Source organism: Borostomias antarcticus, assembly GCF_949987555.1.
Source record: "Borostomias antarcticus genome assembly, chromosome: 1".
NCBI lineage: Eukaryota > Metazoa > Chordata > Actinopteri > Stomiiformes > Stomiidae > Borostomias > Borostomias antarcticus.
The window spans coordinates 23,544,202-23,566,521 of NC_140234.1; the positions used below are offsets into that span (position 1 = coordinate 23,544,202).

Below are 22,320 nucleotides of genomic sequence, written 5' to 3' on the forward strand. Positions count from 1 at the left end.
CCTGATTCAACCAGGTGTTATGCGGAATTCTGTGACCATCAGTGACCAGATCCGGTGGTCACTGATTTCCGCATGTTAATACACCGACATCTGTGATCACATTCACTCATCTGTGGTCTCACATTCCGGTGCGTTAATACACAGAATACAAAGTGTTACACTTTGAAGCTTCAAAGCACCGCCACCACCACAGAAGAACCTGGGAAAAATAATTTCACTCGGACAGAACGCGTCTATATCTGACTTCGTAGTTTTGACCCAGATACAATTCCCTTGGAGACCCTTTAGATAAGTAATTAAACTGTCATTTGAAACACTGGATGAAGAACTGAAATTTGCTCTTCTATTCCACTTGAGACAAGTTCATAAGACATAAGCACACACAATGCTCCTCAAGAATGAGCGTTTAGTGGGAATGAGCTGGAATACTAGTTTAGTTGGAATGAGAGGCTACAATAGTTTGGTGGGAATGATATAGAATAGAATATTACTTAATTTGCCATGTGTTACAGGTACATTGGAATTCTTGTCATCGCTTGATCTTACAATATCAGTAGGCTACTAGTCAGTATTATCAGTTGGTGCGCAGCTCCAAATTCTAGATTTACTATCTAGAATTTACTTTTACTAGAAGTCTATCATCCTCTGTTAGAATGCCATGCAAAACGTCCGCAGTGGTAGGACTGAAGCTAGGATGTGAAACCAGCAACCAAACCAGTAACCAAAATAATTCTCGCCGATTTAACAGGTGGGGGCGACTGCACTATAACATTTCCGTTCGAAAGCAATGTCCTATGGTACAGATACACTGTTAACTATGCCCTCGCCAGTAGATGGCTGTATGTAGCTGTAAGACTGCTGAAAGAATGTACCGTGGTGGAGAAGAAGACATAGTTTCCCCGAATAATTACGTGCAACTTCTGGTATAAAAAGTATTATGTTTCTATCGCATTATTTGTCCTTTCCCGAATAACGTAGCCGATTCGGATTCGGGTACATGTGGCTTGTAAGTTGAATGATCGGTCCCTATTGCGGGGTGGGCTATGGATTTTGTCTAACTGCTGCATGACTAATAATTTATCTTTTCTAAGTTACTTGGCGTGTCACGTGACGTTTTCGAGCAGCTAGCCTAAATATGTAATCCATTAGTCACACTGCTAGTGCTTCTCAAAAGAACTGGCAGCAAGGTAAGTGAGGCATGCACAAGGAAAGCAGTACAGCCAGGTGTGTATTTTAACTTTCCTGTCGTTCCTTCCTCTATTTCTATCCGTTTTTCTTCCCCTTTCTTCCATAACATTCTCCATCTGTGTTCAGGTCCAAGGTTCTGTATAGTATCTAACTGCCCTCAATCCATTAAAAGGACAGGCTGTTTCAGTACTGGGACAGAGATCTGTTCACTTTGGCCTCACAGCACTATTGTTCTGCACTATTGTCGTCCCATGCAATGTCCATAGTTTCCACCCTAAGACCTTGACCAATCAGATCGAGGAAGCCAAAGAACAGGAACATGCTTAGAGAGAATTGGACCTTGTCATCCCTGTGTCTCTCTGTCTGTCTGTCTGTCATGTCGTCCTGTAGAATGTGGCGTCTGCGCGTGGCGGTGGTGGGGGCGGGGGCCGCTGGTCTCTGTGCCGCCCGCCACATCCTGTCCCGGCCTGACGTTTTCGCTCCGCCTGTCGTGTACGAGCTCACGAAGCAGGTCGGCGGAACCTGGTTCTACGATGAACGCGTTGGCAACTATGACAACGGGATGGCCATACACAGCAGCATGTATAGAGACCTCAGGTACTTCCTCTCTCTCTCTCAGGCCTGTGTCTTTCTCTCAGATACCTCTATCTCTCAGATATGTCTCTCTCTCTTTCTCTCTCTCTCTCTCTCTCTCTCTCTTTATCTCTCTATCTGTGGCTGAAACATTGGACACGCATCTTAACAAAATGTGATGTCTTGTGAAGATAGGGATGTGGCAAGGAGTGAAGCTTTTCGGGGTCAATAAATGAAGTGGAAGTCATGTGACATTCTGAATCCATTACTAGGCCTCGCTAGCCAGATCTGATTCAGTCTGCTGTGCTGCGCCTGCATCTGTCAAACACCCATATCCCACTTCAGGACCAACTTGCCTAAAGAGGTAATGATGTTCCCCGACTTCCCCTTTGACCCCAAGCTGCCTTCCTTCCTGCCACACCAGGAAGTGCAGCGGTACCTGGATAGCTATTGTGTGAGCCATCGCATCACGCCACACATCAAGGTAGGTACACGCCCACTCTGGGGCTCTGTCCTATCTGAGCCTGTCATGGCCCTGAGCTAGGATGCTCAACACCAGGCTATATCCCCTCCTTCCTGTCCTTCACCCCTCCTTCCCCTCTAGTTTGATACAGTGGTGGAGGATGTGACTCCTGTCACCATGGAGACGAAGGAGAAGAAGACCAGTACGACATGGGAAGTGACATCACTCGATCAGTCGGGGTCACGGAATACTGAGACGTTTGATTCTGTCTTCATCTGCAACGGGTGAGAAGGCATTCTGCATATGTGTGAATATTGAAAGCATACTGTATATCCATGAACACTGTGTCAATATTGTTACAATACACCGCCATTACTTGTTACATGAACTTCCTGAGGTATCAATTCAAACTTTGACCACCCTTATATGCTGACCCATGTCCCTCTTTTCCCCTTTAGGCACTACTCTGACCCCCACATTCCTTCAATCCCTGGCCTAGAGTATTTTAAAGGTATAGACCACACAAACTTCTTTTTCTCCACTAAAGTTCCTCTTGAGTCGTCTCTCCTGACCGTGTGGGGGGGCCTGTATCTGTACCTGTCGTCCTCAACTCTACTATTTCCCTCTACCTCCCTAATCTTTTTCTCTCTATCCCTCTCTCGTTTCGGAGGAGTTGAACTTTAGCAGAATGGACGGAGATGTAATCATCGGTTTAGCCAGTGAGAGCAACAAAATCTGTTTAGTCTTGCGCCTGAATTCTGCATATTAATGATGTCCAAATAGACTTTGAATGTATTCCACTCACTCTCTCTCTCTTTCTCTCTCTCTCTCTCTCTCGTCTGTCTATCAAACAGAGGCTGTGTGTAACTGACTCTCTCTCTCTCTCTCTCTCTCTCTCTCTCTTGTCTGTCTATCAAACAGAGGCTGTGTGTAACTGACTCACTCTCTCTCTCTCTCTCTCTCTCTCTCGTCTGTCTATCAAACAGAGGCTGTGTGTAACTGACTCACTCTCTCTCTCTCTCTCTCTCTCTCTCTCGTCTGTCTATCAAACAGAGGCTGTGTGTAACTGACTCTCTCTCTCTCTGTCTAGGCACAGTGATACACAGTCACTCGTACCGGTATCCAGAGCCTTTCTCAGGTCAGACCGTGGTGGTCCTGGGGGCAGGGAACTCTGGAGTGGACATCTCCCAAGAGCTGGCTAGAGCCAATTGCCAGGTCGGAACACACACACACACACACACACACACACACACACACACACACACACACACACACACAAACACCTACAGTACAGAACACACACACTTACAGTACACATACACACACACCTATCCTTCTGCGCAATGTTTGCAGTCACTGATACTGTGTACCATTGTGCCTTCAATCAATCAATCAATCAAAGCTTTATTTGTATAGCACATTTCATACCCAGAGGCAACACAATGCGCTTTACAGAGAACAAGGGAGGTGGGCATACGTCCCACTCTCTACATATTCCAGAGGGAAACAAAAAAACAGTAATCACCCGGGGGCCAGATAAGTGAGCTGTAAAAATTATTCCCTGACCCCTCTCAACAAGGCGATCGAGCAAGCTCCAGGAGTATGTTTGTCTACCGGCTAAGAACATTTATAAAGCAATACATTACATTAAATTACATTTCAGAGTAAGACAGGCTAAAAGCATCATAGGAGAGAGAACATTCTACGGACATGCTACGACATCCACAGTAGACACGGGGGTATCTATCGGACTCCGGGAGGTCTGCTGGTGACAGTGGGGCATCCACTGGACCTGGTTAGAAGATAGGAGGGAGAGAGAGAGGCACTAGTGAGAGGGAAAGCAGAACAGGGTTAGTAGCACATAGAGCCATACAGACCACACAGATATTGAAACAGGCCTTGCGTTTTGTTACTGGTTGTAAACATCTTATTACCCAGCACTGTACCTTGTATACAAAAGCTGATTGGCCATCTCTGTATGTACGCAGGCATGCCCATTGGTGGAGCTTTTTCTATAAAACTCTCCTTGGAATGGTCCCTAATTACTTGTGCACATATCTTATCAGAATCCAACGCCATTATAGCCTGCGGGCACACGATGTTCTGCAGTTCACTGTTCCATGTGTTCGCACAGAGCTGGGCGAAAAATATGAATATTGAAATATGCTGCCCTTTAGCTGGAACACCCTCCAGAAAGACTTACCACTGATCGTACTGTACTAACCACTAACCCTCGTACTGTATGGTGCCTTCGATCCAATCCTAAAGTACTTAGAACATGAAAGTATTGGAAACTGTCACTGTATCTCATAACTGTTTGATATGTGCGTGTTTATCTGTATGTAACCTAAATGTATGCTTTTATGCTTCCCTGGCCTGGTCTCTCTCGGAAAAGAGATTTTAAATCTCAACGAGCTATCTGGTTAAATAAAAGTAAAAAAAAAAAAAAAGAAGTTAAAAAACAACACACAAACACAAAAACAGATAGTAGTCTAAACCTCCGTCCTCCTCCTCCTCTGTCCAGGTGATTCTCAGCCACGGTAAGCCCACCTTCTCTTCCCTGGGGGTCAAGCAGGCCCCTCCCCTGGAGAGGGTCCTGGAGGACGGCTCCTTGCAGTTCCGGGACGGGTCCGTGTCCCCGGCCCAGGTGCTAGTGTTCTGCACCGGCTACAACTACAGCTACCCCTTCCTCCGGCCCGCCACGCTGGGTCTGGACGTCCAGCAGCAGCTGGTGACCCCGCTCTACAAGTTCCTGGTGGTCCCGGCCTTCCCCTCGCTCTTCATCATGGGCATCTGCAAAGTCATCTGCCCCTTCCCCCATTTCCACTGCCAGGTCAGTAGAGGTGGTCGTCGGCAGTTGAATATACTCAACAACGGTGGAGAATGAGCATGAGAGGAGAGAGGCAGCGTGGTGCCAATATATATTCTGCATATTGACAGTGTTGTACTACCATGTTCTATACAGCCTGTTTCTGTGTCAAACACACTGTATCACCTTGAATTCCATCAATCCCCTTTTCTCTTATCTCTCCATCTCTCTATCACTCTTCCTCACAGGCCCAGTTCGCTCTGTCAGTTCTGGATGGTTCCGTGTCCCTACCCTCGCGTGCGGAGATGGAGGAGGAGGCCGAGAGAGAGATGGAGAGGAAGGCAGAGTTGGAGGTGCAGCGTAAACACATGCTGAAGATGGACAAAGACCAGTGGGGCTACTACCGGTCTCTGGCCCGCGCTGGGAGCTTCTCCCCTCTGCCTGCTGTCACTCAGAGCCTGTATGAGGAGGTGACGAGGCACAGACAGATTGACCCACAGAACTACAAGAAAAACAACTACCGGCTAGTCAGCGACACCCAGTGGGAACAGCAGGAATTGCAGGCTAGTGAATGAGGAGGAGGAGGGCGGGCTGTTAATATTATTATCTTTTTACGCGATCATGGGGAGAATTAAATGTATGAACGGGTTGGAAAGAACGTTTTAGTTTACTCCTTAAATGAGAAAGTATACTAATATGTGCCTGAATTGTTGTATACAGTTTATTAAATAATGTAATGTGTACAAAAGTAGCTGATCCTCACAACTTAAAAAAACAACTTGTAAAAGTTAAAATAAAAATTGCTGGAACGCATCTTTGTAATACACACTCCATAATAAAAGTACCAACACCTGTGAATCCCTGTGTATGTGTAAAGTCAGTAGTAACTGTGCCATATGACTTTTAAAAGAAGCCTAGTATCACTTACTCGGCATCGTGTTCAGGCCATGTTAATGCAAAAATAACTGAAAATGAAATAATAAATTAATCGGTCATAATAAATCACAGCACATACATGATAGGAAGGCAAAACGTTTGTAAACATTTAATAATAATGCTTCTATCACTGCAGAGTCACGGAACTTCTGACTCAATCTCCCATCTGGCTGAGCCCCAAACGCATGAGTCGTCATCTCCCAAAATTGTGAAATTGGACACCTAAAAGTACATTCTTAACCCTTTCCTGTAGCCATCCTGTACATTGTTTCTCGTTGGATATGTAAGACCGCACCCTCTTGTTTTCTTAATCTTAAATAAGTAATCGCATGTAATTTCAGCCATGCAAAGAATCTGAGACAGCGCCAAAACGGGATCAGGGGAACCAGCGACTGGACGCTCGTATAACTTGGAAAAGCGGTCGCATTGCTTTTCATTGCCCCGAAGGTAGAGGTTAAGGTTTAAGACTGTGGGAACGCGCTCAGAGGAAGAGAGGGGCTGGAAAGGGAAGGGGTAGCCTTCAAGAGACGGCAGAGTGTTTGCTCAACTTAAACGGAAGAGTTTAATCAAAACTTTATGTACTCTGCTAATAGTGAATTAGGCTATTAGAAGTAGGCTAGGCTTGTAGGCTGTGTGAACCAAGGACTGTATCCACAGAGCAGACAGAAAGCGAAAACGCAATGTCGGGAGCTGTGCATGGTGTGGAATAGGTAAGTAGCCTAAACTTACCCGCCCCCTTATAGATCTAACTTGTAAACAACAAATTGTCATCTGTGTGTATGGTCGATATATGAATATAGGCTACTGTGTAGCCTCCCACTCCTATCTTCTTCGCACTCCACAGCGAGGGCGGCTGCTTCGCAAGAAATCCGAGCGCTGTTGTCTTGCAGCTTGTCTTGAAATAACATCCAATCTCAGTTTCAAACTGCGTAATGCGTGGCATTAGGAATTCACCTCATGAACAAATAGATACAACCTAGGCTATTAGGGTAATTATGTTGTCTCCCGGCTTCACGTGTTGCTTTCCCAAACACACTTGTTAATTTCAACATGTATAGACCTAATTGTATTCCCATCTGTTATGAACGTATTTTTTTCCGATCAAATAGGCTACAACCACATTTTCAATGTTCCCCAGAGTGAAGGATGGAGGGGGGGGAGAAGACGGGGGAGGAGAAGGAGAGCGATGACACAGGCCAGTCAGGGGAGGAAGAAGAGAGAGTGACGCACCTTCACCAGACTACCAAGTCTTCTGAAGATGACCAGGACCTTCCCATCATGCACTGGGAGGACCTTAGCCTGCGGATTGCTGAGCTGGAGAAACAAGAGCAGGAGAGGAGGGAAAGGGCACAGGTCAGGGGGCACAACTGTGAAGGGGCGCCTGATGGGTTCATCTCAATAGTTTAAAGTGGCGTCCTCGCCTTGTTTACCCTCCTCCACTCGCACTGAGAGAGGGGCTTTAGGAGCCTCCTCAGACAGACTGTTGACATGCAGCCACGCTCACGTATGACATTACACCCCTGCTATGTGTATATAGAGAGTCATACTTTTCTCAAGCACAAACACCTCAGTCACGTTCCCTAGCATGGATTAGATTTCTGTATAGCCAAATGATCAAACTCAGATAGATAGATAGATAGATAGATAGATAGATAGATAGATAGATAGATAGATAGATAGATAGATAGATAGATAGATAGATAGATAGATGGATGGATCGACAGACAGATGGACAGATGGATAGATAGATAGATAGATGGATGGATGGATGGATGGATGGATGGATGGATCGACAGACAGATGGACAGATGGATAGATAGATAGATAGATAGATGGATGGATGGATGGATGGATGGATGGATCGACAGACAGACAGACAGACAGACAGACAGACAGACAGATAGATAGATAGATAGATAGATAGATAGATAGATAGATAGATAGATAGATAGATAGATAGATAGATAGATAGATGGATGGATGGATCGACAGACAGATGGACAGATAGATAGATAGATAGATAGATAGATAGATAGATAGATAGATAGATAGATAGATAGATAACCTTACACGGTGCACTGCTCCTGTTGAGCCAGCTCAGTATCTGTCTTGTACAAGACAGACGATGTGATTTAGATTTGATCTGCTGTGTTTCTGCGGCGATGAGCAGCTCGCCCGGCACCCCAGCCGAACTCGTCCCCCGTCTCTGGAAGACCACTGCAGACCTATGGGTCATTACAGCTGTAACGACACCCTTTACTGTCACTCTACACCCACCACCACCACACGTCTCCTCCACCCTCCCCCTCACCCCTCACCCCTCCCTCCACTCCTCCACTCCTGTGTTGCAGAGCGGGAGGGGGGTGGAGCTGGTGAGCGTGTCGGGGGACTGGCAGGCCGGCCTACGCAGAGACATCTGGGAGGACGAGCAGGACCAGTGGAGATGCCGGGCGGCGGTCATCACCTCTCGGTAAGCGGTCGACGTCGCGCTCCAGAGTGTTCATTCCGTTCTCTCATGCTCTGTTTTCCTTCGGCCTGCGCCGTTTTACAGGTTCCACAACCACAAGAACCTGCAGTTGTGCTTCATCAACAACAGCGAAAGTGAGGAAGAGGAAGAGGAAGCAGGGGCTGGTAAAGAAGTGAGTCGTACTTTGTGTTTTATTCGTGGGTCGTTGACCTTTGACATCTAAAGAACCATTTTTGGCCCAGCAGCAAACGAAATCTGACTGGAGCCATAAAACATATTTGTGAGCCTTATAATGAAGGCAGTGTTTCCCCTAGATTTCTTCACAGACTTGGTGGTATGCAGGGTGCGATTTGTGAAAAAAACAGAGGGGGGGGAGGACATTTGAAAATATATTTTTAGGACAAAATAAACAGCACACACATTTCATGAAAAGTATGTGTTGGCTGTGTGCATACACATTTTGGGGCTTTTATTATTATTTTTCGTTACTCTTCCTCCAGAGTACACAATATGGCCTTTTCTAGTGCCTCCCTCTCCCTCATCTGAGTTGGATTTCCACTGATTGACCCTTCCTACTGATCATTCATGTATCAGATTCTGACTCCCTTCAGATTGCGAGGTTGGAACTACCCGTCACTATAGGCCTAATATAACAGAAAATATTCTGAAATTGACCATTTTTACATCAGTGGTGGATAAGAAGTGGGTAGGCTACTGTATACTGTGTGTCTGTGAATAAAGGACTCAGAGTGGAGCAAAGTGGAGCTAGTTAAAGAGCTCCTAACTCTCTATACGCTACCCTCAACTACCCTAGGCTTATGCTTTTTAGGGTATAGTCTGCCATCCAGACCTAAAGATGCAGGCTAACCACAATACATGTGAGAGGATAATAGGCTATCATACTGTACATAGGCTATATGTAAACTAATATGTAGCCTATTCTAAGTGCTCTTGTAGTCGTGGATAGCATAGGCAGGCTACATTACTCGCTATCACTACTATGCCATTCTGAGGTATTGCTGTTCTTAATCTAAAATACTCTCTATATGGTCGCTTTTTTGTAACAAGTTGCTCCTCTTGTGGTATTCTGGTCTTTGCTGAGTGGTAGAAACTGCAGGCCTATAGCCTACACTTGTTTGGTCAAGAGCGCAGATCCACCTAGGCTAACTGAAAATAAGCTGCACTGAGTGAGAACACGCATTCACGCAAAGTGCAGTCGGATTCGGCCGCGAGTCGGGGATTTTCTCAGAAGTAGGTGAATACGTGACGGCGCTTTCAGCATATTCTATTTGAAAGGAATTGTGCCATGTGTGGGCGATTTTGAGGAAATGAATGATCAGAGAAGGGAAAATCAAGACCAGAGACATGGAAATCCCCTCCATCCCCTCCGGGAAATCGCACGCTGGTGGTATGCACCCGGGGGGGGGGGGGTCACAATAAGGGGATGGCCTGGTGGTCCTTTTGAGTGTAAAACACTTCATTTCCTGCATTCTGGTGAATTCTTCTGCACCAATTTGTTCTGGATTATCTTCCCTGCTGCCAAATGCCAACATGCCCATTAATTTTTGTGATAACTAAATGTATTTAATAGTAATGCCTTTATTTAGTTATACATAATTAATAATTCCATATAATTTTTTGTCAAAGCCAGGGAGCCACTGGAGTGAGGCTAAAGAGCGGCAGGTTACAGACCCTATACATACAAACACACTCACACATCGCTCCGAATCCCATAATGCACTGCGCCCCAGTGGAGCTTGCAACAATTCCTGTCTTCGTATGGGAGTTCTGATTCTCATACATGCCTGTGTGCCGCTAAACTTCCGTCATGCTTCCTGTTTGTTTCCTGTTAACTTGTTTGTTTCCTGTTTACCAGGTCTCCACGGGAGCTGGTAGCCACGGCTACCGTCCCTCGGGCCTGAAGCAGGAGGTGAGAGCAGCGCTGGGCGCGCTCAGAGACAAGCTGTGGGCCGAGCAGAAGGAGAAGGAGGTAGGTGGAAGGACGGGGGGGAGAGGGAAAGAAGGATTTAAAGAGGAATGCGGAGAATAATATACTGACAGAGAGCAGGAGGGGGACAGAGCGAGAGTAAGAATAGAGCGTGCAGTTTACAGAGGGAGGCGGAGAGCGTGGAGCTAGAGATTGCTGCCAGACGAAGGGAGTATTTCTGCACTGTTAATCTATGGATTGTGTGTGTGTGTGTGTGTGTGTGTGTGTGTGCCAGCATCTCACCAGCAGTAGCGCTGTCATCCAGAGGAAGCGCCTGGAGCGCGGTGACCTGCTGACCTGTCCCCTCCAGCAGCTGCTGTCCCTCAGGGCGTCCCTCCACCAGAACGTTCAGGGTCAGCAGACGGCCAACAGGAAATAGATCACAGTTATGACATCACTATCACAGGACGAGGACGGCTGAAATACACACAAGCGCGCACACACACACACGCACACACACACATACTCTTTATTTCGCTTTCTCTCTCCCTCTGTCCCACACACACACACACACACATATTATCGTCTCGCTATGCAACTCATGGTAACTGCTCTCATCCTCGCTAATACCAGTGACTCCACTTCAGGTTGACCTTGCTGTTAATGTCAAATCAAACTTTATTTGTGTAGCGCATTTCATACACAGAGGCAACACAATGTCATCCTATTGATATTAAGATGTCGCTGTATGCCTCTCATCTCTGCACCCTCGCAGACCTGAGCTCGGAGCTGGTGGGTCACCTGGTAGTCCGGGACCAGCTGAGGACCAAACAGGACGCCATGCTCCTGGATGTACAGGATCTGACATAACCCTCACAGACAGGACGTGACCTCACACCAGGACGTGACATCACTGACTGACGGGATAGGGAGACCAGGAGAGGAGGCGACCGCGACCAACCGGCGGAGGAGGGGGAAGCCACGCCCTCGCTCCGCAGGACATGTGACTTGGGAGACCGTTAGAGACCGTCGGGAGACCGGATAGAGACCCTGCCGGTGGGATTTGAACTCTGAGGAGAACAGGGAGATGAAATCTGATGAAAGCGAACAGGACTGATATCCGATGTGACATTGAGAGATCCGATGTGACATCCAGGAATCCACAGTAGGAAGGATACGGATAGTTTCTCACTCTTACCTGCGCTGATATGCATCATCTTCATCGAGAATTGTTATGGGACCTGTGTTCATTTTTACCCATGCACTTAACAAAGTCGATTCATATTAGAGTGGAGCGTTATTATAAGCCATCAGTGATGTTATTATAATAGCTGTGTATGATATCTCTGACACCTTAACACCCAGTGTGAAGAAAGCTCCACTCACCTTGGGAGATGTCAATAACGAAGTGTAAGCACTTTCATCGCCATGATCATGCCCGAACATGCATTTGGGTTGTATTATTTACATAGCTATAAGGAGATGCTACCTTTTCACAAGTTTTATTGTGTCTACCTGGCAATGACCTTACTTACAGCTATTAGGGAACAATCCACTAACAGTGTAGCATGTGAAAGACAGATAGACTAAGGGATTGCATATTCAGGTTAAAGGGATCTGTCAGTCTGCCAGATAATCTTTAATGTCAATGTCAATTAAAGGGAAGTGGGTCTGAGGGCTGAGAATGACTCAGAGTTGTCAGTGTAAGGGAATTGTCCACTTGCAGTACACCGTTTGTACAGTTTGTGAGGCAGAAACACATTGATGTTGTTGGCATGTTGTTTACTCACCTATAATGCTTAGGTGGATCACGGCCGTAGCTGCCACCACTATAGGAAATCAAGAAGCTGCTACTCCTTCCATTCCCAGATAGCAAGCGGATCTGGGCCATATACAGGCCAGATCTGGCCCTTGTGGCTTAGTTCCGGCCCATATATGACCCAGAATCATTACACATCCGCTTGCTATCTGGGTTACGACCTCTTGTGCCTTACCCAGCAGTCGGTGGGCGTCGTTGTACTCACGCTTAATCACGTGTATGAGGGAAGTAGGATTTGTGACGATAGGAAGTTGATAGCCATAACCATGGTAATGCTCTGACTGCCCTGGCGGTAAGGGCTTTTGACTTTTTAATCTCTGAAGTATTTTTTTCAGTATTGACTTTTTCTTACTCGTTTTGCATTCAATAAACTTTATTTGGATATAGCATTGTATATTGTACGTGTATATCTCTCCTGACTCTAATTTGATTTTGAAGTGGACAGCTGTGTGTGTGTGTGAGAGAGAGAGAGAGAGAGAGAGAGTGTACCTTCAGCTGACTTGCTCAGCACTAATAAATGAGGAGACAAACAGGGAGAGATGAGGATAAAGAGAAGAGAGGGGTGGGATCGTATTAACAGCAGTGCCAGGGATGACTGTCCACTAGCAGAGAGAGAGAGAGGAAGAGGGGAGAGATGTAACGGGTTGGATTTTGCGTGAACGAGTAAGAGATTAAAGATAAAGATTGAGACGGAACTTTGTTCTTGCACATCTGGTAAACATTATAGCCCTCCAGAGTTCTGTTTACTGGCTAAGCAGAGAAAAGGGAAGAGCAGCAGGAGAGATGTAGAGGTTCCCTGCTGCGCTACAGAGAGAGAGAACCTGAACACCCACCGAGAGACCTGAGTCTAATGTTGTTATGGTCTGACAAAGGGAAACACCCTTCTATCATCAGGTAAGGGACTTTATAACTTGAATATACTTTTGAATATGCATTTGTTCATATATGTTCTTTGAAATGGTTGTCTGCAGATATTGATTTCCACACTTCAGACATCGATACACAATCATCTATAATGTAATATTTCTTAGCCGTCATAACATAAAAAGCAACATCTATAATTCCAAGATATACAACGCAGACAGGGGAGACGAGTAATATGCTTGACCCTCAAATGAAAATTGTATTCCAACACTATATCAAACATTGAAAATGTGGGTGACTTTAATGAATGAAGTATTTAATATAGTATTTAATATAGTGTGAGCATAGTCTGTGTGTCTGCCGCAGGTTATATTGGGTTTCCCGTCTGCAGTTATGTCTGAATGAATGGGCATCAATTATTTACAGAGCCAGTGAAGGTCAGAGGAGGGGCTGGGGACCCTGTCTCAGGACATAGACACTTATAGCTGCAACACCCACTCCAGAAATACACCCCTTCATGGAGAGGTAAGAGATCCTCTGTGATTATCCCACACTTTGTCTTATCATAGCAGAGGAGTATCAGGAGCGTCCTTGAATCAACGAGTCCCTGAGTGAAAGATAGGAAGAGACGCACCAAATGAACATGTGGACTAAACATCGCATCACATAAACAGTGTTTTCCAGCTAATTTAGCAAAGATTTACATGGCATTTCCTGGGAAACGCACACACTACGCAATAATACAGTAGCCAAAGGGAAAGAAAAAACACGATCAATCAAACAATCACTGATTCTTGCGTAGCATCAACTCAACAACTGTGTGGCATTCTCAGATTGTGACTGGATGGAACATGGTAAATGGACTGCTTATATATATAGCGCTTTTATCCAAAGCGCTTTGCGAAGGCCTCTCATTCACCCATTCACACACACATACACACACCATAGGCGGCAGCTGCCATGCAAGATGCTAGCCTGCTCATTGGGAGTAAACATGAATGAATGGGAAGGTTCCGGAAGGCTCAGTTACTGATTGAAGGGCTAATAGACCGAGCATTATTCATAGTCAGCAGAATTCAACACATTCCTGGGGGAGTGTTTCCAAACTGAGCCACTTGTTTTCCTGAACAGGACGTTCACCTCCGCCCCAGACCCTCCGACCGCAGGCCTGGAGAGAACAGCCGCCAGACAACAACAGCACCTGAACAAAGAGATAACATGAGAGCGACGACATTAGCCAGCGAGAAGAATTTGCCCCAAGGAGGGTGTCTGGATGACAATGGAACATGAGCACGCTACACGAAAAGGAGAAAAACAGCCAACAAGCATGAGGATAAGCCACGCCTCCAACGCCACCTCCCCTGCCTCCTGCAGCATAGACGAGTCCTACAAGTACGTCTTCCTCCCCGTCTGCTACTCACTCACCTTCCTCTTCAGCCTGACGCTCAACTCCGTGATCCTGCTGCGCTCCTGCCGGCGGCGTTGTCGTCGCGGCAACGGCGGCGGCGGTGGCGCCCGCCGCTGGAACACGTCCCTGATCTACATGGTGAACCTGGCAACCACGGACCTGATGTACGGCCTGTCCCTCCCCTTCCTGGTGGCCAGCTACGTGCTGAGGGACGAGTGGGTGTTCGGCGACTTCATGTGCCGCCTGGTGCGCTTCCTGTTCTACTTCAACCTCTACTGCTCCATCTTCTTCCTCACCTGCATCTCCGTCCACCGCTACCTGGGCATCTGCCACCCCATGCGCACCATCACCCTGGAGAGCAAGAGGGCCGTGAAGGGGACCTGCGCGCTGGTCTGGGTGGTGGTGTTCGTCCTCACCTGCCCCATCTTCAGGTTTGCCCAGACAGGGTACGTGGTGAGGGGGGGCGGAGGAGGAGGTGGGGAGGAGGTGGGTGGGAGGGGAGGGGAGAACCGGAGCGGATCCGATGACGACGTGGTGGTGGGGGGTTACATGAACTGTTGGGACGACGCCATCGACAAGGAGTTCGCCGACTACGTCCCGTACGGGATCGTGCTGCACCTGCTGGGTTTCTTCGTGCCGTTCGCCATCATCGCCTGGTGCTACTCCCAGGTAGTCAGGACCATCTTCCGGACCCTGCGTTCCCCGCCGAGTTCACGGGAGGGCGGAGAGGATGGGGGAGGAGGAGGCGAGGGGGCCGAGGGGATCAGGGAGAGGACCTCCGTCTCCATCTCCGGCTCCCAACACTCCCACTACATCCGCAGGCGTCGCAAATCCATCAAGACCATAGTCACCATCACCCTTCTGTTTGCTCTGTGTTTCCTGCCCTTCCACGTGACCCGGACACTGTTCCTGCTTCTCAGGAGAGGTCAGGTGGGTGGCTGCAACGCCATGAAGGCCGTCTCCATCTGCTACAAGGTGACCAGGCCACTGGCCTCCTGCAACGCCTGGCTCAACGCGCTGCTCTACTTCCTGACCGGAGACAAGAGCGCCCCCTGTTGCTGGCCCGTGGACGCTGCACGTCGTCACGACCGCAACGCCACCCTCTGGCCCCTGCGGATCCTGAGGAGAGAGGGAGTGGGGGAGGAGGAGGAGGTGGAGGAGAAGAAGGAGGAGACGCAAATACACTTGGAGAATGAGTCCAAGTCGTCAAGGATTGTATTTTGAGATATTACTTATGAAGCAGCAAGCATGGATGTCGTTTACTCATAAGTGTTTGTGTAGCCTGTTTTCTCTGACATCTCTGATTTGTATGGGGGACTTTGCACTTTAATGGAGTTTATTGAGATAATTTGATTAAATACAATTGTTGTTGTTAGTGTTCCCAATAAAGAGTTCTAGCTTATTTTGCTACATTTATTTTCCATTGGGGCATACAAGTAGGCTAGGTAGCCTATAGCCATTCTAGCCTACAACCGCTCAACTCACCAGTATGAGTACGATCATGTTGCAATGCTGTTGTCTCTGCAATATTTTATGTGCCCAGTACGAGGCACTATAATCACAGTTGACGAACTACCTCTCTATTTGTTGAAGGACTATGTTGTAAAAATCTTTCAATTAGTTATATTTAGATGAACGGTCTACATATACGAAGATTCTGCCAGTGTTGTGGGTGACGACGCGGACAACTTTGCTGAAGTATGCACCTTTTGAACAACTAAAGGCTACTTTGTACAAGAATATGCGATTTTATTCTAAGGCTAGATTGTTAGCCATCTTGCTAATCCTAAAAAGTCACGTCACTTGCTGTTCTCGTAACCAATGTAGCTACTTGAAAAGTATCGCTTAGCTAGATTGATTGAGTTTGAAATTCGTGAGTGAGCATTTTGGTTTGCCTTTTTGCCGCAACGGGAATTGCGTTTCTAGTAAAGTACTTTAGTCCAGCTTGTGAAGGTTGGTATTGCCTACGTAGCTACACATTTGTTAGAAAGGTTTAGAGTAGCTCTCCGAAGTCTGGCTCTATCTATCAAAAATGCGATAGAGCGACGGCACCCGACATATTTCCCGCTGTGTCAGCGGCTCTGGGATTGGAACTGTAGGTTGCAAGTGAGGCCTGCTGGTCGGGCTTTCACCGGGCTCGAGTAAAGCCCGACGCCACCTCTGGCAGCTCGGAGGCCAGCCGCTCACGCTGCTAGGCTGGGGGCCGAGGAGCTCAGAAATGGAACGAATGGAAGTGGACCAGTGCGCAGGCGCAGCTGCTGGGAGCGGGGGCGGGGCTCTTCGTAGATCGAACAGCGCCCCCATGATCACAAGTGTCAGGTGAGAGAGTCCAGCTGAAGTCGGTGTATGTAGATTATGTGAGTTGCATTTATAGTCTTTATGTTGTTGGTTCTTATTTGCTGTGTTCTTATTTGCTGTGTCATTGTAATCTTTTTACATACAACAGTGATGGCATGACGGTGTTCAGTCCAACAAGTTCAGCCCGTTATCGACGGAGCAGTGTCTCAGTCAACCCCAGCTGTCCTTCTCGGGTCAGTGTGTTTGTGTGTGTGTGAAAGAGAATGCGAAGGGGAAAGAGAGAGTGAGTAAGTGAATGAGCGAGCGAGTGAGTGTGTGCGTGTGTGCGTGTGTATGTGAAAGAGAATGCGAAGGGGAAAGAGAGTGAGTGAGTGAGTGAGTGAGTGAGCGAGCGAGCGAGTGTGTGTGTGTGTGTGCGTGTTTGTCTACTGTGCCTGTCCGTCTGTCCGCAAACTTGTGTCAGAAGTCCTGACAGACAGACGGACAGTAACACAGTCTCTTCCTGTTTCTGCAGGCCATCCCCCTTTCTCCGTTCTCGTTTGGCAGTGAGAGACCAGACCACAAAAGGCAGGTGAGGTGAAGGGCAGAGATATTCTGGGCATCTTCTCTCCTGTTAGTGTCTCTGTTCTTGTTTGAATAACGACGCTGCTCAGGGCGTGTGTGTGTTTTAATTAATCAGAATCCGTCATTGTGGAAGCGCACAGAGCAGTAATCCGCCTGTGCTAGATTCACGATAATGTGAGTGAACGGCTGCCCTGTTGTCGTTGGCGTGTGTGCGTGTGTGTGACACGACTGATGCAGAGTTTTTGTATCGTCGCAGGAAGAGAACATGGAGATGACGCTCAGGGGAAGTCTGCAGAGACTGAGGTAAGACATACATACACACATACACACGTACACACACACACACACACACACACACACACTGAGCTGTCCCCGTTCCTCTCTGCAGTGCTTCCAGCCTGGTACCCCTGCCCCCTGTCAGTCACTGGCATGACCACTCAGGGGTGAGTACGCCCCCTCCTGGCCACGCAACACTACTTGAAAGCTTGAAAACAGGAGAAGAGGAAAGGATCTTTGATTTTTTTTTCTTCAAGAATCAAGATCTGTTTATTCACTATATATATGGTTTACACACTAGGAATTTGACTATGGTAATGGCATACGCTGATGAATAGGACATAGGACAGGGTACAAAGACATGACAGCGCAAATGCAATACAAAAAACTTCACATACAAAATACAAATGGAGGAGAGGCTGGACATATATGCTGGATATTCACTTTTTTCATCCATCTTTACCAGGGGTTCCATTCACAAGACAGTGGTGTCACGCCTAATTCTTCCCCCAGTCCAACAAGGAGGTTCAGGTATTCAAGAGATTCTTAGTTCCTACAACCAGTACCAACAACGCTGTGCACTCGGCGTCATGTTTTCTTAGCATTAAACAAACTCATTACTAGGTCTTCTTACCCACTAGGCCAGCTGTTAGTTCCACTGTGAGATGGCCTGCACTGACACCACTGAAGAGGAAAGGTAAATTGTGTGTGTGTGTGTGTGTGTGTGCATGTGTGTGTGTGTGTGTGTTTCTCATCCTCCCGTCCCTCTCTTTTCCACAGGTGGGGTGGAGTCTGACGGCCCGCCCAAAAAACTGTTTGTTGCTGGCGTGACCGACCCCGCCCACCTCACCAGTTACACAGTCAGGTGAGCTCCACCCGAAAACGTGAGAGGACACTCACACCCAGATACGTGTTATACTTCGACCATACAACACTATTGAACGCATGTCTGAGTGGGACTATAGGAAACCTCAGTTAACTTCTCTTCCTTTCTCTCTGCCTCCCCACCCCCCCACCCCCAACCCCTTTCCCCACGCCCACCAGCGTGTCCCAGGCGGCGTCAGACTCTCCGTCCGGGGGGGTGTCTGTGTGCGCCAGCCCCCAGGGAAGCCCCCTCTCCCTGTCTCCACCCGCCTCCTTCACCACCCACCACCCCAGCATCTAGAAACCCCACCCCCGGGAGCCAGCCTATCACAGCCCAGGACTCGACACAACCAGTCTGTAAGGCTCATGGGTTTTCCTCCTATCAGCCAATCTTCCAGATTCAAAATCCACATTGGACCAACCCCAGTAAGCTTATCACAACCCGGGGTTCTGTGAAAATCTGCCTACAGATACCCCGAGTCAGCCTATCAGAACTCTTGAGTTCTGCCCAATCAGCCTATTGGAGCCAATCATGCTCCTTTTCACTTAACCTATCAGAGTCCTTGGAAAACTCATCAGATTCCCCGGCTTCTGAACTGAACAGATCTTGAGTTGTAATCAAGATGTGTCGTAGACGTTGTACAGAGAGACAGCACCGTCTCCGATCAGAAGGTGCGGTGAACGCACCGTTAAAGGAAGCAGGCGATCAGCTGACCGGCGCGTAGAGCGTTGTCACGGGCGACAACGGGAGAGCACTTTTAAAAGTTTGAGTAACTTCTGGACGAACACACCTCTTTTATCATGGGCATGTGGGTTATTATGACATCCAATGCCAACAAATGTTACACAAAACCACACAGGCATCGGGGACCTGTGTCTTGGGCCTTTGGTGTCCAGAGATTACAGTAAGCGAGTTCTAGCTCTGTATTGTTGTTTAATCTTTATATCCAGAGGTGTGTTGCTGATTGAGTAAATCAGCATTGAGTAAAATCAAGAGTTCTTCCAAGAGTCCAGAAGTTACCCTGCAAACTCCAGACAGGAAGTTCCCAGACAGGAAGTCCCCAGACAGTGTGTCGCGGTGAGAAGGCTGCGCAGACCCGGAGTGTGTCTATATGTGTATATGTATGTATGAACATGAGCAGGGCTGCGTTTAGAGGCCCCTCAGTTTCTCTTGCCTAGGGGGTTTGGACTGTAGATATTTGCCTTGTCCCAAATCAGCCCCTATCTAGTACCTACCCCTTATGCTTTTGTGGAAATCGAATCATATCTGACAGGTATAAGCAGCATGGCAGCAATCCCAACAAGCCAATCGGAGTGCAAGTTGATGCCATCACCCTGCTGCATACACCTGTCAGATCGTCTCAGATCCAGAAGGGTGTAGGGCGGGTGGGGGGCCGGGCTTGATTGAGGACGAGGCCTTGGAATCCCCAGGCCAAGCTTTACTCCGGGGGACTCCGCCCCCCCTCTCCTGGTCTTCCAACCTCGTACTGAGCGTCCTCAGTCCCCTTCACTGACATCCAGCTGATGTCGGAATCAGTCACGACACAGTAGCTGTTTAAATGACTAAGCATGTCGCCTCATTCTCAATAGGTGTGTTTGTATGTGTGTGTTGTCGTGCTGTATCTATGGAGCGTTAATGTTCGGCTGGAAGACCAGAAGTGAGGTTGTGAGGCCGTCAGGTAGAGTGTCATCTACCCTATCTCTTCATGGGTACTTTTAACGGAGGAAGGCGGGAAGAATTGTCAGGAACCTTAGAACCCCCCCACAGATTACATCCGAACATCTCCATCTGTCTTCTGCTACGTACCGTATGTGTTGTGGTTGTTCACTCTCAGGACCCGGTAGATTTCGAGACATGATTATGCATCAGGGTGTGTGAAATGGGAACTGTTTGGGGTGTAACCTTTGGGGAGATTCTAGGTCAGCAATTCTCCTTTTTTTTTTTTTTACCTCCAGACCTTTCACTTGTGAAATATGTACAAAGCTGCTTAGAGAAGTGTCTTATTCAAAAAAAAAAATGAAATAATGTCAATCATAGTAGTGAGTGACAGTGTGTAATAGTCTTTATTCAAATGCCCTTTCCAGAGCTGGGTTTTTCTAGCAATGGACAAAAATGTTTCCAAAATCTTGTCTCCTTTTGTGGATGTAACATTCTACTTCCAATTTCATGATTTTGCACAGTATTCATTTCACAATATTAATCGTTGTTGCTGTTACATGAATGGGATCATATCCTGATTTAAGACATTGCTATCGCTTGTTTATTTGTTGTTTATGTTTCAACTTATTATCTCTAGCTATCCTGTACCAGAGAAGACGTGCTTAGATCTGTGCTCGGGTCAGAGTAATTCCTGGAGTGGTTTGGGCATATCCCATTCCCCTTCCCTAGTGACAATCAGTCAATCTTGGATGGGAATACAACGTTGTGTTGTTATTTGAGTTCTATCCTTGTTGTTGTTCTAAACAAACAAATATGGGGGACAGTGGCTAATTGAGTACTGTGAGCGTAAATAGATGGGTGTGATGATTATATTGATCAGCGCCATCACTAGCGTCACAGCTCCTTTTCTCTCCAGGAAGTATTCAAACCAGAGTTTAGATTGTACTGAGATCTATCCACACGCATTGCCAAACCCCAAATAATTATTTTCAAAGGTGTACAGACATGGATGGACTGTAGCTTTAATTCAGACACATATGTGTCGTATACTCGTATGTAAGTATGGGGAGCATCTGTTTCTGCATACAGAGTCAAAGGCAATGAACAGTACTAGACAATGATCTCAACCTCATATTTGACTCCCATGTGAAGTTGGCCTTAAATTAACCTGGGAGTAAAACTTTCGCCATCGAAAATGCGTTTATATTTATTGGTTATTTCACTAATCCCCTCCTTACAGCTGTGGAAGTCCAGAGGACAGAATGCACACTTTAGAGCTAGAGATGACCTGAAGCCAAAAAGAGATGAGATCAGATTCTGCTGCTGTTTGTTGCTGTTGACTCACAGGGTTTTCATGCCTTATGAGCAGTGTTCAAGCATACCGTTGTAGAGGGAGAACACAGCCTAGGAGATAGAACTAGGAGACAACCTAGGGGATGAAACTAGGAGACAACCTAGAGGATGAAACTAGGAGGCAACCTAGGGGATGGGACTAGGAGATAGATTGTAGTTACAGTAGTGTATGCAGGCCGTCTCAATTCAGACAAGCTATCAGGAAGCCATCTACAGAATGCTGTGTTCACTTAGGCACACTTGACCTGCATTGTAATTTGCAGTTTTCTTTATTTTGTTTTACTTTTTTGTTGATATTGTTTTTCCTGTAATTTTTCAAAATATCGCATTTGAAAAATGTGACTGGCCACAATATTGAATGTGACTTGTTTTTTTTTTCAAAAACAACATGTCAGTGTTATTGAGGGCTGCCTTCCACCTGACCAGCAGGGGGCGTGGGGAGGCACAGCGAAGAGGAAGGAAAGAGGATATAAAGTGAGATTTCGTGCGAAAGGAGAGAGGTGAGAAAGGGAACTAAAAAGCACATCTGCAAGAACATTCAGACAAGTATTTTCAAACTGTAAATAGCTTCTTGACAAAAGTCTCTATTCATAAGAGATAAGATGATGTATTTTTATGGAACTGTAAAAGAGAAATAAAGTACTATATTCATTCATTCCCTCTGAGTATCTCATGCCTGTAAATTTGATGCAAAATGTCTTGTTTTTAATGGAAACGATGTACACCTTTTAAATATATAAATATATATTGTATATGAAAAAATGGAAATAAATAGTGGTGTATCATATCATGTGAAATGAAATGTGTTCTTTCCTGTGACTCAAATGTTTATTTTTTATCAGCATTTCAGA

At 46.8% G+C, this 22,320-nt stretch overlaps 4 protein-coding genes across 7 annotated transcripts; all 4 read left to right on the top strand.

The window, feature by feature from the left end:
* The first annotated feature begins 917 nt into the window (after positions 1-917).
* LOC311317211 (uncharacterized protein) lies at positions 918-5,869 on the top strand. 4 transcript variants are annotated; one of them, XM_084448257.1, is made up of 8 exons: positions 918-1,006; positions 1,579-1,785; positions 2,107-2,245; positions 2,366-2,508; positions 2,683-2,735; positions 3,315-3,439; positions 4,749-5,057; positions 5,282-5,869. In XM_084448257.1, exons 2-8 carry the CDS (start codon positions 1,580-1,582, stop codon positions 5,606-5,608), a joined length of 1,302 nt encoding a protein of 433 aa, XP_084304383.1. In that variant the 5' UTR covers positions 918-1,006; position 1,579; the 3' UTR covers positions 5,609-5,869. The 4 variants fall into 4 exon arrangements, with proteins under 4 accessions (XP_084304383.1, XP_084304381.1, XP_084304382.1 ...); XM_084448256.1 differs by lacking the exon at positions 918-1,006 and adding an exon at positions 1,196-1,224; XM_084448255.1 differs by lacking the exon at positions 918-1,006 and having other exon boundaries at positions 1,023-1,785.
* Positions 5,870-7,115: 1,246 nt separating this feature from the next.
* LOC311319087 (schwannomin-interacting protein 1) lies at positions 7,116-11,537 on the top strand (the record flags this gene model as incomplete). Its single annotated transcript, XM_084450538.1, has 6 exons — positions 7,116-7,322; positions 8,321-8,439; positions 8,521-8,608; positions 10,313-10,426; positions 10,659-10,776; positions 11,139-11,537. 6 exons carry the CDS (start codon positions 7,116-7,118, stop codon positions 11,231-11,233), a joined length of 741 nt encoding a protein of 246 aa, XP_084306664.1. The 3' UTR covers positions 11,234-11,537.
* Positions 11,538-14,373: 2,836 nt separating this feature from the next.
* Positions 14,374-15,678, top strand: LOC311319183 (P2Y purinoceptor 3; the record flags this gene model as incomplete). The annotated part of the gene is made up of 1 exon (XM_084450654.1): positions 14,374-15,678. One exon carries the CDS (start codon positions 14,374-14,376, stop codon positions 15,676-15,678), a length of 1,305 nt encoding a protein of 434 aa, XP_084306780.1.
* Positions 15,679-16,022: 344 nt separating this feature from the next.
* Positions 16,023-22,179, top strand: LOC311315923 (P2R1A-PPP2R2A-interacting phosphatase regulator 1). The gene is made up of 9 exons (XM_084446646.1): positions 16,023-16,773; positions 16,901-16,985; positions 17,267-17,323; positions 17,573-17,619; positions 17,705-17,759; positions 18,059-18,123; positions 18,234-18,289; positions 18,373-18,457; positions 18,637-22,179. Exons 1-9 carry the CDS (start codon positions 16,673-16,675, stop codon positions 18,755-18,757), a joined length of 672 nt encoding a protein of 223 aa, XP_084302772.1. The 5' UTR covers positions 16,023-16,672; the 3' UTR covers positions 18,758-22,179.
* The last annotated feature ends 141 nt before the right edge of the window (positions 22,180-22,320 follow it).